The sequence below is a fragment of the Gopherus evgoodei genome, unplaced genomic scaffold, assembly GCF_007399415.2.
Source record: "Gopherus evgoodei ecotype Sinaloan lineage unplaced genomic scaffold, rGopEvg1_v1.p scaffold_34_arrow_ctg1, whole genome shotgun sequence".
NCBI classification, from domain to species: Eukaryota; Metazoa; Chordata; order Testudines; family Testudinidae; genus Gopherus; species Gopherus evgoodei.
In genome coordinates, this window is record NW_022060016.1 from 4,140,934 (window position 1) to 4,155,037 (window position 14,104).

Consider the following 14,104-nt stretch of genomic DNA (forward strand, 5'->3'; position numbering starts at 1 on the left):
GGATCTTCACATGGCGGGTGCCTGGGAAGGACCAGTTGGGTGGTTCGCAGAGTCCCACAAAGGGGTTTTTAATTCAAGTGCAATTTGCCTCTAACCCAGCGCCCTGCGGCTTAGCGCTTCCTTTGCTTGGGAGCTTCTGAGCAGTGACAATAAACCAGCTTCTAGCACATGAAAAGTCGAAGCGCCGTGAATCATTTCATCTCCTGTTAAACCATAACCACCCCCCGCCACTGGGCTGGGCTGGGCGAGCTCAGAGGGCGAGATTATGGTCTGTCAGATTAGCAATAAGACACCCCTTTGTGCTAGGTGCTGTACACACAGAACATGAGACAGACAGTCCCTGCCCTAAAGAACTCACAGTCTAACTAGACACAGGGTGGGAGGGGAAATTGAGGCACCGGGAGGGGAAAGGGTTTTACACAGGCTCACAGGGCTAGTCAGTGGCAGAGCGTGGAACAGATCCAAGGGCTGACGTCAAGTGCTCTGCCCACTAGGCAGTGCTGCCTCTCAGTTCAGAGGGAGGAGATGGATGGAAACGAAGGGGGCGCTGGTTCTTCACGGGTTACACAGACAGGCTTGGCAGCCCTGAGCTGAAGGAAGGGGAGGGGAGCTGGGGTTTGGTCCTGGTGATGGGAGCTGGGGCTGTGGGAGGGGGCCAGAGCAGAGGGAACAGCCATGCCAGCCCTACAGTGCCCAGGGCTGCCCAGCATGAGGGGGAGCTATGGGGAGGGGGCAGCAGCCCTGATGGGGCAGCTCTTTGTTATGAGAGTCGTTGTGGAGCAGCCCCCAAGCTAGGCTGGGAGCCTGGTGGCCTGGGGCTGAACGGGCCCCGGAAACAGGAGCAAACCCTGGTGGGCCGGCAGCTGGAGGCCCCCGGTGTCCTGTCCCCAGCACAGTTATTCCTGCCTCAGGAGGCTCAATCAAGAGGTTTCGCTCCTGGGCTAGCCGCAGCCTCTGAACAGACTCAGCGCAATCTTCGTTCCTGTCCTCTCTGAGAAACCAGAATCATAACAGCTCCCCCAGCCCCTGTGGGGCTGTAACAGCCTGGGCCCGCCAAGCCGCCTTGCCTGGTCCCTGAGGTGTTTTGTCCGCTGGCCCCATGGAGCTCGGCCCAGGAGGGGCAAAGGATCCCGCGAGGCCCAAGGAGAGGTTGGTCCCCTCGCCTGAGGAGGCTCTGGGCATTCACAGCCACAAGTACTCAGCCAGGAAGGCAACCAGGATCTTGCACAGGTTCTCCACGGTCGGGGGGTGCAGGTTCTGCTCCGTGTCCTCCATCGTGTGCCAGACCCACGGGAAGGGGGTGGCGATGAGGTGCAGCACAGGCACTCCTGCAGCCAGACAGATACACAGACGGTCAGCAGGGATCCAACCCGGGACCTGCAGCGCTGCAAGTACCAGCCTCTACTGCTGGAGCTACAGGAGTAATTCCACTAGTGTCAGCAGTAGTAGACTATTATCCCTATGTGGCCCAGCCACTAGAGGGCAACGTGTGACACAATCTAAATCCACACACTGCCTCCGCAGATGGAGCCAGGCCCTCAGGCATCCGGGCACGACCTGACCTTATATCTAGAAGCCCTGTGCTCCCCTGACCTAGCAACGAGCAGCTGGCTAGGTGCATTATGGGAACCAGGTTGGCCAGGGACATCAAACAGGTCAGGGCCAAGTGGCGAGATAGCAATGATGTGTTTATAAAGTCTTTCACCCCCAAGGATCCCAGAGCCTATGTTTAAAATGCAGCCACCTCTGGGGTGAAGCTTGCCAGGCATGCAAACAACATCTATAAAGCATTTTACCCCTGTAAATAACAACACTTAGCTCTTGTATAGGCCTTGTCCTCAAGGGATCGCAAAGCACTTTACAAAGAGGGTCAAAATGATTTCCCCCACTTAAATGGGGAAACCGAGGAAAACAGCAGCAAAATCACCCAGCAGGGCAGGGGCGAAGCCATAGCTCCTCCAGGGAGGCTCCCCCAGCTGTCCATCCCACACTGCTCTGCGCCTGGACACCCGGTAGCCAGGGGCAGGGCAGGTACCTTTACGGAGGAAGGGGACGTGGTCGTCTTCAACAGCTCCATACACAGGCTCTCGCTGGAAGTATGTCTGCTCCCGGGGGTGGGATTGCAGCAGGCCCAGTTGGTGCAGACGCTTCTCTGGGCGACACAGAGCAGAGGGTGAGGAATGGGCTGGTTCCTGGGACCTGCGAGGCTGAGGGCGCGGCAGGACAAGACCCACAGGGGGCCCTGCCTGGCCACTCGCAGCAGAGCTCCCGGAGGACATGGAGACGCTGCTGTCTCCGGGAGCAGGCAGGGGAAAACATCGGAGAGACAGCGGGGATTTCAAACCTGACATGTCGTGTTTCAGGGAAATAAAGTGTTGGTGAAAGATGTCAGGTCAACAGCCCTGGGGACTGAATCCCCAACTCCCAACTCTTTCCCACAGCTGGGGCTAGAACCCAGGAGTCCTGGCTCCCAGCACTCCCTGCTCTAACCACTAGACACCACTCCCCTGCCACTGCTCAGGATAGAACCCAGGAGTCCTGGCTCCCAGCCCCCCTGCTCTAACCACTAGACCCCACTCCACTCTCAGAGTTGGGGCTAGAACCCAGGCACTTTTATTCATTGTCAGACAGATGCAGGCCCATCAGGACTGTGGGGGAGGGAGATAGCTGTTCTGCTAGGGGTGCCTGGGAGGGCAAGCCCCCTCCCACCCTTGGAAGGAAGGAAGGTTCGATACCGATGCCGACGAGCCGGTCGAACCAGGAGGCGGTGAGGGGGAAATGGTTCTGGATGGTCGGGTTTCTGGCCCCCAGCAGGTCCAGCAGGACAAACAGGCTCTGCAAGGAGGCAACGAGGGATTAAATCTGCAGGGGCCCAACCACCCCGGAAGGATCTGAGGTAGGGACGGGTCCAAGATCCAGTGCACAGAGTGAGCCCCCCCAGCCAGGCACCCCCTCAACCCTCTTCAGCCTAAAAGCTCCCCTGTGCAGAGCTCCCCAGAGGGGCAGGCGGGCGGCTCTCACCATAGCCTGGAGCTGGCTGGTGTCCGGCCGGTGCTGAGCCTTGGCCATGTGCTCAGCCAGGTGGCGCGCCCCGTACAGGGAATCACTCTCACTCCACTCCCCAAAGGCCTCCTCACCGTCCAGGAACAGCAGCTGCAGCGTCACCTCGGAGCCCTGGGGAGAGACACGGGGCTCACTCAACCCTGGCACTCCCAAACAGGTGAGGGGACTGCACCAGGACAGCAGCAGAGCTGGGCATAGAACCCAGGAGTCCTGGCTCCCAGCCCTCCTGCTCTAACCACGAAATACCACTGGTTTGAAGCAAGTTTTTTTTGCTTTGAGGCAGAAGAAAAGAGATACTTTAAAAGTTTAGGCTACTGTGTTTGTGAGGCTTTTGCCCCCCCCACCCCCACTGGCTGCTTGTAAGCTATTAAGGGGGGCCAGCAGTAGCTTTTACACCTCCCAGAGATAGAACCCAGAAGTCCTGGCTCCAGCCCCCCTGCTCCAACCATTAGACCCCACTCCTCTGCTGGAGCCAGAGATAGAACCCAGGAGTCCTGGCTCCCAGCCCTCCTGCTCTAACCATTAGATACCACTCCCCTCCCAGGGCCAGAAATAGAACCCAGGAGTCCTGGCTCCCAGCCGCCGCTGGTTTTATCCACTAGACTCCATTACTTTCCCCAGCCAAGAGTAGAACCCCCAACCTGGGAAGCGCTCACCTGCTCCTTGGCCTTCAGCAGCGATGCGTCCAAGGCCGTGGCCAGTTCCAGCAGGATGGCGCAGGGCACGGCCGAGTCGGTGGCCCCCAAGAAGATGCGGCCCTGCCGGTCACGGGGGAAGTACTTGGAGTCATAGTGGCAGGCCAGGACCAAGCGCCGCCTGGCAGCGGAGTCCAGCGTGGCCACTACGTTAGCAAAGCTCACGACACCCCGCGGGGTCCGGTCCTCGAAGGCATCCAGCTCGATCCGCCAGCCCGCAGCCAGCGTGGCCAGGCTATCCACAATGAACTGGGACAAGATGGAGAAGCTGTCAGGGTGCCGGCTAGGGGGAGCCTCAGGGGGCAGCAGTTTTGGGGCTATCAGCAGGCAGGCCAAGGGGGGAACAGGGGTAACAGTCTCACCCTTCTAAGGCAAGGGGCAGGGGCGGAGAGATGCTCACCATCTCCAAAGGGATCTGCCCAATGCAATGGAGCTAGGATGCTCCGAGACGGACCCCACTCGCTGCCTGACAAGGTCAGAGCGACGGCCCACCTAGCCTGGCATCCTGCCTCGGACGGTGCCCAGCACCAGCTGCTTCAATGGAAGGCAACAGAACCCTGCAGTAGCAGCTGTGGGATGATCTGCGTTCCACGACTGGGCTCATCCTGAGTTAGAGACCGGCTCGAGCCCTGGCGTGGGTTCACTCTCTCTACCAGATTGTTGGTCCTGTCCACCCACTGCTCTGCGTATCTTGTTCTCCATACAAATGTCCCATTCCTTTGTTAATCTTACTAAGTTCTGAGCCACAGTGAATTCCTGTGGCAGTGAGTTCCACTGGCTAATCACACATCACAGGAAGCAGGGTTTCCTTTTACCAGATTTGACTCCCCCTTTTACCAGATGTTAATTCCTTGGAACATCCCCTTCCGGGCACAGGAGAGAAGCATCCTACCTCCCCTATCAAGTAACAACTGGTCTGGAAAGATGGCTGCCATGATCCCTCTCGCTCATCCCACTCCAGAGTAAGGATCCCAATCAGTCCCAGCTACACCCAAGAGGTTTTCCAGGCTCTGTTCAGTCTTGTCCCCCGTCTCTGGACCTCCTTTGTTCAGTGCTATGCCATGTGAGATGGGGACCATTCCTGAGCATATCCAGCTGGGTTAGCACCCGGGAAGAGTCGGAGGCGTTTGCATTCAGCATGCGTTACGCTGCCCATCACCACTGAATTCCATCGGCATCACGTCACCCACCCCCCAGGCTGCAGGTCTCTCTGAAATTCCTCACGGCCCTCTCTGCTCCTGGCTACCCTCAATAATTTTGCTACTATCCCAACTTCCAGATCATTAACAAAGATATTAAACAACACAGGACCTTTAGCCATGACTGAAACTGACCATGTGAGGTATGGCCTGTGGCCTACAGGTATTTGCTAGGTACAGCACAGGTATACAGCAATGAACATACAAGCCTCTGGCCTGAGAGACAGTAGCACTGCCAAACAAGGCACACGGGCCAAGAAGCTAGTCAGGAGTAACCCCAGGCCAAGATCTCACAGGACAGACCACGGGAATACCTGAACAGCTGACAGCTGGAGATGTTTTAAGACAGGAACACCGGTAGCTGTCCAACCATAGGAAACCAATGCTAACTAATTAACATATATGCTAATAAATTTGAGGTAGAAGGCCTAGTGAACTATGGGAGAAGGGCACCCTGACATTAGATGGGTGAGGAAATACAGATGATGGCCGTCGGCTTAGAGGGAACTTAGGTCACAACTATGCATGTCGGGTCTTAGTCATTCTAACCACTCCTTGGCCTGCTCTTGGGCCAGGAACCCACCAAACCTCAGCACAGTGGTTGGGAAGATAAATAGTCAATCTAATTAATACACAATCAATAGATGTAAAAGCAGCAAAGAATCCTGTGGCACCTTATAGACTAACAGACGTTTTGGAGCATGAGCTTTCGTGGGTGAATACCCACTTCCTGAGATGCATGTAGTGGAAATTTCCAGGGGCAGGTATATATATGCTAGCAAGCAAGCTAGAGATAACGAGGCCAGTTTTCACACCTCAACTGCTAGAACAGGGCCTCATCCTCCCTCATTGAACTGACCTCGTTATCTCTAGCTTGCTTGCTAGCATATATATGCACCTGCCCCTGGAAATTTCCACTACTTGCATCTGAGGAAGTGGGTATTCACCCACGAAAACTCATGCTCCAAAACGTCTGTTAGTCTATAAGGTGCCACAGGATTCTTTGCTGCTTTTACAGATCCAGACTAATACGGCTACCCCTCTGATAATCAATAGATGAGGGAACAGTCTACACTGTGACTCAGGCCAGCTGACATCGGGTCATGGGGCTCAGACTGCAGGGCTAAAAGTTGCCATGTAGATGTTCGCTCTTGGGCTGGAGTCTGGGCTCTGAGACCGTCTCTCCTCATGGGGTCTCGGAGCTGGAACATCTGCATGGCAATTTTATAAACCCACAGCCCAGTCCGCGTCAGCTGAGCCAGGCCCCGAGTCTTTCACTGCAATGTAGACATTCCCTGAATTCCTTTGCTTCCTGTCTCCTGGCCAGTTTTGCATCCAAAACAATATTTTCTCTCTCATGCCTCGGTGACTTAACTTCTTTAGTCCAAAGTGGTGCTTAGAAGTTGAAATAATCTTCTCCATCAAGCAACGAGACTCTGAAGTCCTCACTGCTTGCCTGGAACCAGTAGCCTCTCCAAGAAAGCTGGTACTGAGGCCTCGACCCCAGCCTCCTTCCTATTTTCCACACCATTGCTACCAACATGAACCATGAGCTCCACCCCAGAAACCCATCTAGTCTTCTCATGACCTTTACATCTAGCTGGTTTCATGTTCACCAGCTCCCTGCTGTCTACATTCCCGACAGCCCACTACCTCACAGCCCATCTTCTCCCCTCTGCTGCAATTTCACCCCCTGGAGCCATCTCCCCTGGGCAGGAGAACTTCCAGGCTTCACTAACTGGGAAGCTTGGAGGGTCCCTCACATCCGGCCTCAGGGTCTGTCCATCATGCGATCAGATGGTGGGGGAAACCAGCCCAATCCCCAGTATCCTCCTCCTTCTTCCCCTACAACCAGTTGGGACATTTCCGACAAATCGTTTTTCCGTCAAAAAACACCAATTCATCCAAATTTTGTGAAACAGGGTCAGGTTCAACGATGCTCCCGCCTCGAAAAAATGTTTCAATTGTCCACGTAAAACGTTTCGATCGCTTCAAACAGTCCCATTTTCTGGGTCAAAACAATAATTTGTTCTGAAATTTCAGCTAATCAGACTGAAAAAAGGTCAAAACTGAAATTAAACATGGCAAACTGATCCAAACGAACCATTTCCATTGACCCGAACTGGCAAAGAAAAGGTCTTATGGGGCTGCAAATACCTGAGATTTTTGTCCTGATTCGAGACAGGAAAATATTTGGAACTTTCAAAAATATTTGCAAAACAGGAAAACCAATTCTCATCGGTGTGAACCCCCGCATGCTGGGTCTGCAATGGACATGTCGTTCGCACAGACGCTTCCAAAACACGCTGAGCTTTCAGCACCCACTTCAAACTGGGGGTAGCTTCCTCAAGAGGTCCTGCAAACCCAGCCCCAAAGATCTTCTGCATCTCTAGTTCAGGCCAGGGCTACTCCACAAACCCAGCTTTGTTGTCTGGGGTGAAAGAAAAGAAAAAGCCCCTAGCTGCCAAAACGCCCAGTGTAGACGCAGCTATCCATGGAAGAGAACTTCTGCTGGCACAGCGTCGTTCAGGGAAATTGTTCCTACACGGGCAAAACTCTTCTGTCAGCGCCCACTGTGTCTATACCAGGGGGTGCTGCCGGGACAGCTACACCAGTATGGGGATATCTGTAGAGCTTGTGTAGCATAGACAAGGCCACAGACTAATCCTGTTCCCACCGCAGCTGGGGCCCTGTGGCTCCTTGGGGCTGGATTCTCCCTCGTGCAATTATAAACCTCAGTGCCCTGCGGATACTGAGTCAGCATCCGAAGAAGTGAGCTGTAGCTCACGAAAGCTCATGCTGAAATAAATTTGTTAGTCTCTAAGGTGCCACAAGTACTCCTGTTCTCTTTGAGTTAGCTGGTCTCTCACACTCACTTTGCACCAATGGCAGTGACTGCCCAGGGTTCCGGGTGCAGGGAGACAAAGCCTCTGTTTGCACTGGAACCTGAAACAGACAAAGCTGCCTGAGAGCAAATCCTGGCCTCAAGCCACTGGCTGCAGCAGGGCAATGCCCTGGAGTGTGCAGGGCCTGAGCTTACACTGGGGTCCCACATTCTGGGGTGACCTTTGAGTCCAGGATGCGCCCCAGTCTCCAGCACGGCACAAGGACCGCACATCCCCAAGGCTTCGCCGGGCCGCAGCCCACACTCACCTGCCGTACCTTCCTGTTCCCCGGGCTGCCCGGGTACCGCTCGATCAGCATGGGCTTCAGGAAGGAGCCCCAGAGACGCGGGAGGTCCACCAAGGAGGCCAGCCGCTTCACCTGGCTGCTGGAGAGGCTCCGAGGCTTGTGGCCGAGCTGTGGAAAGGAACAGCACTGGAATCCAAGGAACCATTCAAAACACCCCCCGCACCAGGAATGGACCCAGACCATCCAGGCGACAGCAGAGGGCTCCCGCGGTCTGAGTCTCGAGCCAGCGGCTGTCTCCTTCCTTGTGTTTGCACAGCACCCAGCACAACGGGGCCCTCCTCCGTGACTAGGGCTCCCCAGGCATCCTGTCCCCAATACAGGCAGTGGCTGCAAACAGGGGGTATCCTCCCACTGCATCCCCCTGTGCTGCACGACCCCGCGAGGGTGACGGAGAACAAAGCACAAGAGCCAGTGCGAGTTAAAGGGCCTCTCCCTGCCCCCACCAGAGTCAGTGGAGTGGAGGAGGAGGGGAGATACCAGCACTGGTGATGCTACTGCCTCTCCGAGGGCTCTGGGTACCCGCAAGTCACACCCAGGGCCTCCCCCCAGCCTGCCAGCCCCTGGACTCAAATCGCCCAGCCCTCCCGCACCTTCTATGCCTCACTGCAACACCCCCCACCATCACTGGGCACCCTGACCCCACACCCCCTCCCTCTTGGGCACCTTATCCCATCCACACCTCACTGCAACACCTCCCCCCCGCCATTACCGGGCACCCTGCCCCCACACCCTATTCTTCCCAGGCACCTTATCCCATCCATACCTCACTGCAACACCTCCCCCACCCCCGCCATTACCGGGCACCCTGCTCCCACACCCCATTCTTCCCAGGCACCTTATCCCACCCATGCCCCACTGCAACACCCCCCCACACACCATCACTGGGCACCCTGCCCACACCGTCCCTACCCCAAGGCACCCTGACCCACACCCCATTCTTCCCAGGCACCCTATCCCATCCATGCCCCACTGCAACACCCCCCCCACACCATCTCTGGGCACCCTGCCCTACACCCCCTCCCCGTCCGTCACCCTGCCCCTACGCACATCATACTCCCTACGCCCACTCCCCTGCCCCCCACACCCCATGCTCCCTACCCCAACTTTCCTGCCCCTTCCTGGGCAGCCTTCCCCTCATGCTCCCTACTTCCGCGTCCCCCCTGCCCCTCACCTGAGCGCCGGGCGGGCCCCGCGGCTGCCCCCCACCGGCCCCGGACCCCCAGCCCAGGTACAGGCCGGCGCCGGCCGCCAGCAGCAGCAGCAGCAGCAGGAGGAGGAGGAGGCGCGGGGGGGCGCGGCGCGGGGGGGCGCTGGGCTCCGGGCCGCCCCCTCCCCGGCCGCGCCGGGCCCCCGCACCGGGCCCTTTCCGCATGGTGCCGAGGGAAGACAGCGAGCCCCGCCCCCGGGGAGGGGCACAGCCAGGCCCCGCCCCCGGGGAGGGCCCGAGACGAGCCCACGGCCCGAGGGGCGGGGCGAACGCAAGCCACGCCCCCGCGCGGCGGGTCCCATATAAAGCCCCAGCCGCTTGTGAGCAAGGCGATCCGCAAGGCCCACCCACAGGAGGAGGAGCCATGACGTGTTACGCCCTGTTCGGGCGGGGACACGCCCCTGGGGGAGGAGCTACGTCAGGAGGGGGCGGGGCCAGGTAAGGACAACTCATCACATAGCAGCATATTGAAAAGTGTAGCCCCTCCTCCCCCCATGCACCCCTGGGTCCCCCCCCGGGTCCTACCCCCCACCATCATACCCTTGGGTCTGCCCCCCCTTCCCCTAACACTCCCCTGGGTCCTACTCCCCCACTGCACCCCTGCCCTGGCTCTGACCTCCCCTTCCCATAAACCACCTCTGGGTCTGACCCCCCCAACACACCCATGGGTCTGACCCCCCCTTCCCCTAACAAACCCATAGAGCTGACCCCTCCCAACACACCCTTGGGTACAATCCCCCCACACTGCACCCCTGAGTCTGATCCCCCTTCCCCTATCACACCCATTGGTACAACCCTGCTGTGCACCCATGGGTCTGACCCTCTTTCCAGTAACACTCCCCTGGGTCCTACTCCCCCACTGCACCCCTGCCCTGGCTCTGACCTCCCCTTCCCATAAACCACCTCTGGGTCTGACCCCCCCCAACACACCCATGGGTCTGACCCCCCTTCCCCTAACAAACCCATGGAGCTGACCCCTCCCAACACACCCTTGGGTACAATCCCCCTTCCCCTATCACACCCATTGGTACAACCCTGCTGTGGACCCATGGGTCTGACCTTCTTTCCAGTAACACACCCATGGGTCTGACCTCTGTCCCCCTATCACACCCATGGAGCTGACCCATCCCAACACACTTATGGGTCTGACCCCTGCCCAAGGGTCTGACTCCCCACCCCAGGGCACCCATGGATCTGAATCTCCCCTCCCCGGTGCACCCAAAGGTCTGACTCCTCCCTTCAGTGGGTCCCGATGCAATGGGGATAGATGCACATGGATGACAGGTCCATATGGACAGAGCAAGCACATGGAAGGACAGACTGACTGTTGCAGCTGGGCCTGGAAAGCTGTGGGCAGGGAAGCGTACGGGAATTGATGGGTGACTAGATAGAGGGGGCCCCTGCCCCCTCAGTATACCAGCAAGGAAAACAGTGCTTAGAGCCCAGCTGGCAGCAGCTGGATTGACCCCCCTCCCCTTGCTGCTGGCACACAGCCCGTCTGCAGCACTAATGTCGCTGTGTCGATAGCGCTCACGTTCTAACCTCATGGGTCCCAGTCCCACTGAGGGTGGTCCCTGCGTTTTCACCTTCCTCCTGGGCTGTATAACATGGTTTATCACAGGATTTGTCCCTCATTTACATGGCCAAGAGCACAGTGTGTGAGGCTGTGTAGCACACACAGGGTGCTGCCAAGTGGCCAGTGTTTGAGGTTTCATCACAGTTCCCCTGGTATTTGGTGTGTCTCTCTTAAAGCACCAGCTCCCAGAGTCATGGGATGGAGTGAACTACCATTTTTTTTAAGATAATGATTTTTAAGCCCGTGGCATAATTTTGGGGACCACCCCACTCCTGCTGTTTGAATGCTTGGGACTGGCAATGCCGTGTTCTGACAACTCCCTGACGCAGCAAAATGTCCCAGGCAGAGCGGCTTGTGGATCCAAAAGTGTCAGAGAACGAGGGGAGGGGACAAGTGGAAAGAGAGGCTGGATATCCTGGAGCTCTCCAGGCCCGGGGCAGGCAGTCCTGGCTAAGGCCTTAGTACCACACAGTTCGCTTCTGAAGCGGAAGAGTGCGCCCTTTGGACAACCAGACATGGTGCAGTTCAGTTTACACTGCAGACCGGAACCACACTGCGGCCAACCCAAATGCAACCAGCGGCCTCCTTGAAATCCTTATTTATCATACAGATAATTGTAGTGCCTTAAAGTGCCAGTACCAGACCAGGATCCCTTGCGCTAGGTGCTGTACAGACACAGAGCAGTCCCTGCCCCAAAGAGCTGACGATCTCCAGATAAGACATGAGCTGACGGGTGGATTCAGACCAACCAGGGAGTCCTTGCTGGGCAGCATGACCGTCTATGTGCTTGGAGCCTTTCTTGCTACAGAGGCATCTCCCATATGGAGCCCTAGTGCTGCTGGGGGATTTAAACCCAGACTGGATGCTGGGAGAACAGGTTCTTCCCCCCCCCCCCAATAGACACTGGATTCCCCCAACTCGGCCCCGTGGCAGCGTCGTCCATCAGCTGGCAGCAAGCAGGGTTCCCTCAGCTTTGTGGATGCTAGGGACAGCTTCCGCGAGGTGCTCAGGGACGGACTCCCACTTTGGGCCTCCACGCTGTTTCTCCATCTTACACCCACTGTGCCGTCCAGGGCCGCGGGGGGGGGGATTAGCAGCTGCCACATCCTCCTGTCCACAGCAGCAGCTCCCCCACCGCCCACACGCGCACACAGTGGGAGGAAAGCAAACAGGGGTGCCAGGACGGGGCAGAGGAGGAATAATGGAGCAGGGAGAGGCTGGAGCTGGGGGGAAATAGGGGTGCGTGGGTGAGACCCAACGAACTCATCCCAGCCATTTCTAGCTGCTGGCCCCTTGGGCTGGAATCAAACCAGAAGAAAGGAAAGGCCTCTTGGCCTCTTACCCTGCAGGATCCACCACGCCCTTTGGAGGCCTTGGCTCTGGCTTGGTGCCATCTGTCACGGAGCCCCAGGATCAAGGCTACGTCCCAGCTTTGGAACAGCCCCTTGGAGGAATCTGTCAGTGGGCCAGGTCCCTCAGGGGGTTCACTCATCCTCCAGGGCCAGCAATGTGGCCTCCCCACCTCCGAGACTGAACCTCTGGGCTCCAGCCCTCCTGCTGCACCCTGCGAGCTCTGCCGAGTGGAGCCAGCCAGGCTCCTGGGAGAGCCTTGTCCCCCCTGCAGGGACTGACGCCCCAGCAGCACTTGCAGGGACACTCGGCAGCACTGGCAGACTGGTCGGGTTTATTGGTCCCTGGAGCCCACCACGGGATGGCCCCAGGTTAGCACGGAGACACAGAGGTTAAAGTCTCGTCCAGCCTGGTCAGCCCAGGCCCAGCCAAGCTGGAATGACTCCCAGAGCCAGACTCTGTGTGTCTCCCCATCTGACCTCCTTGGTCAATTCCCAGGTGTCCCTTTGCCTGCCCTGAGGCAAACAGTCCCTTTCCCTTCCATTAGGTAACCATGAACACGCTAGGGGAAACTGAGGCACGCATCGGCATCATTCCAATATTACAGGAAATCCCCACTTTGTCACACCATCACTGCCCCCCATGCCCGGACGTTGGGAGAATGAGCATCCTGCCCCCTGCTGCCAGTTTTGTATTCCCACTGCCACCTCTCTCTACTTACATGGCCGGCATTTAAACACCCCTAAGCCACACTGGCTCTGGAGGGGATAGCAGCTTCCACCTGCCCTGCTGATACACAGCAACCAGCAGACACTCTGGCTTCCCCGGACTCATCCCACGCAAGGACCATGAGTCTCAGGGAGATTTGGCCACGCACAGCCACGCCTTCGAGTCACGTGTCATTGCATTCTTGTGCTCCACAACATAAGAGTGGCCAGACTGGGTCAGAGCAAAGGGCCAGTTGGCCCAGTATTCTGCCAGTGGCCAGTGCCAGATGCTTCAGAGGAAATGAACAGAATCGGGCCATTATCGAGTGATCCATCCCTGTCGTCCAGTCCCAGCTTCTGGCAGTCAGAGGTTTAGGGATGCCCAGAGTATGAGGCTGCGTCCCTGACCATCCTGGCTAATAGCCACTGATGGACCTGTCCTCCAAGAGCTTATCTCATTCTTTTTTGATCCCCATTATAGTTTTGGCCTTCGCGACATCCCCTGGCAGTGAGTTCCACAGATTGGCTGTGCACTGGGTGGAGAAGTACGTTCTTGTGTTTGTTTTGAACCTGCTGCCTGTTAATTTCCCCCAGTGAGCCCTGATTCTTGTAGTAAGTGAAGGGGTAAATAACACTTCCTTATTCATGTTCTCCGCACCAGTCATGGTTTTATAGACCACTTCTGGGGTGACTCACAACAGCTATTTATACAGAATCCTATCCGCCCCCACCAAGCACTGAAATGCAGCCACCTCTGGGGTGGAACACAGCAGCTGTTTATACAGGGCACAGCAATGCTACATTGCAGTTCAGGACACATCTACAATTTGCCAGCCTCTTCCCAAAGTCTGAGGTGCTCCCTCCTCCCAGATCTTGAGGCTCATACCAGACTTCCCCTGAGGCAGTGGGAAAAGATTTTTTTTTGAGTCATCTGGAGGCAGCAAGGTGCGGGTTATGTTTGTGGCTTGAGTGTGTGTGGAACAGGCAGAAAATCATACAAAGCAGAAGAGCCCTGAAATGATGCTCCTGCTCCCAGGAAAAGCCCCTAAATCCCCTTGGCTTTTATAGTCCCAGAAAAGCCTAAAATCAGCCCATGCAGGAAAGAGGAAACCTAG

The 14,104-nt window shown here is 57.0% G+C and overlaps 1 protein-coding gene across 1 annotated transcript; it reads right to left on the bottom strand.

The window, feature by feature from the left end:
• Positions 1-43: 43 nt before the first annotated feature.
• Positions 44-8,332, bottom strand: QPCTL (glutaminyl-peptide cyclotransferase like). Its single transcript, XM_030544327.1, has 6 exons — positions 8,111-8,332; positions 3,720-4,007; positions 3,022-3,174; positions 2,736-2,835; positions 2,036-2,152; positions 44-1,328 (listed from the first exon to the last, which is right to left on the bottom strand). Exons 1-6 carry the CDS (start codon positions 8,330-8,332, stop codon positions 1,183-1,185), a joined length of 1,026 nt encoding a protein of 341 aa, XP_030400187.1. The 3' UTR covers positions 44-1,182.
• Between the last annotated feature and the right edge of the window lie 5,772 nt (positions 8,333-14,104).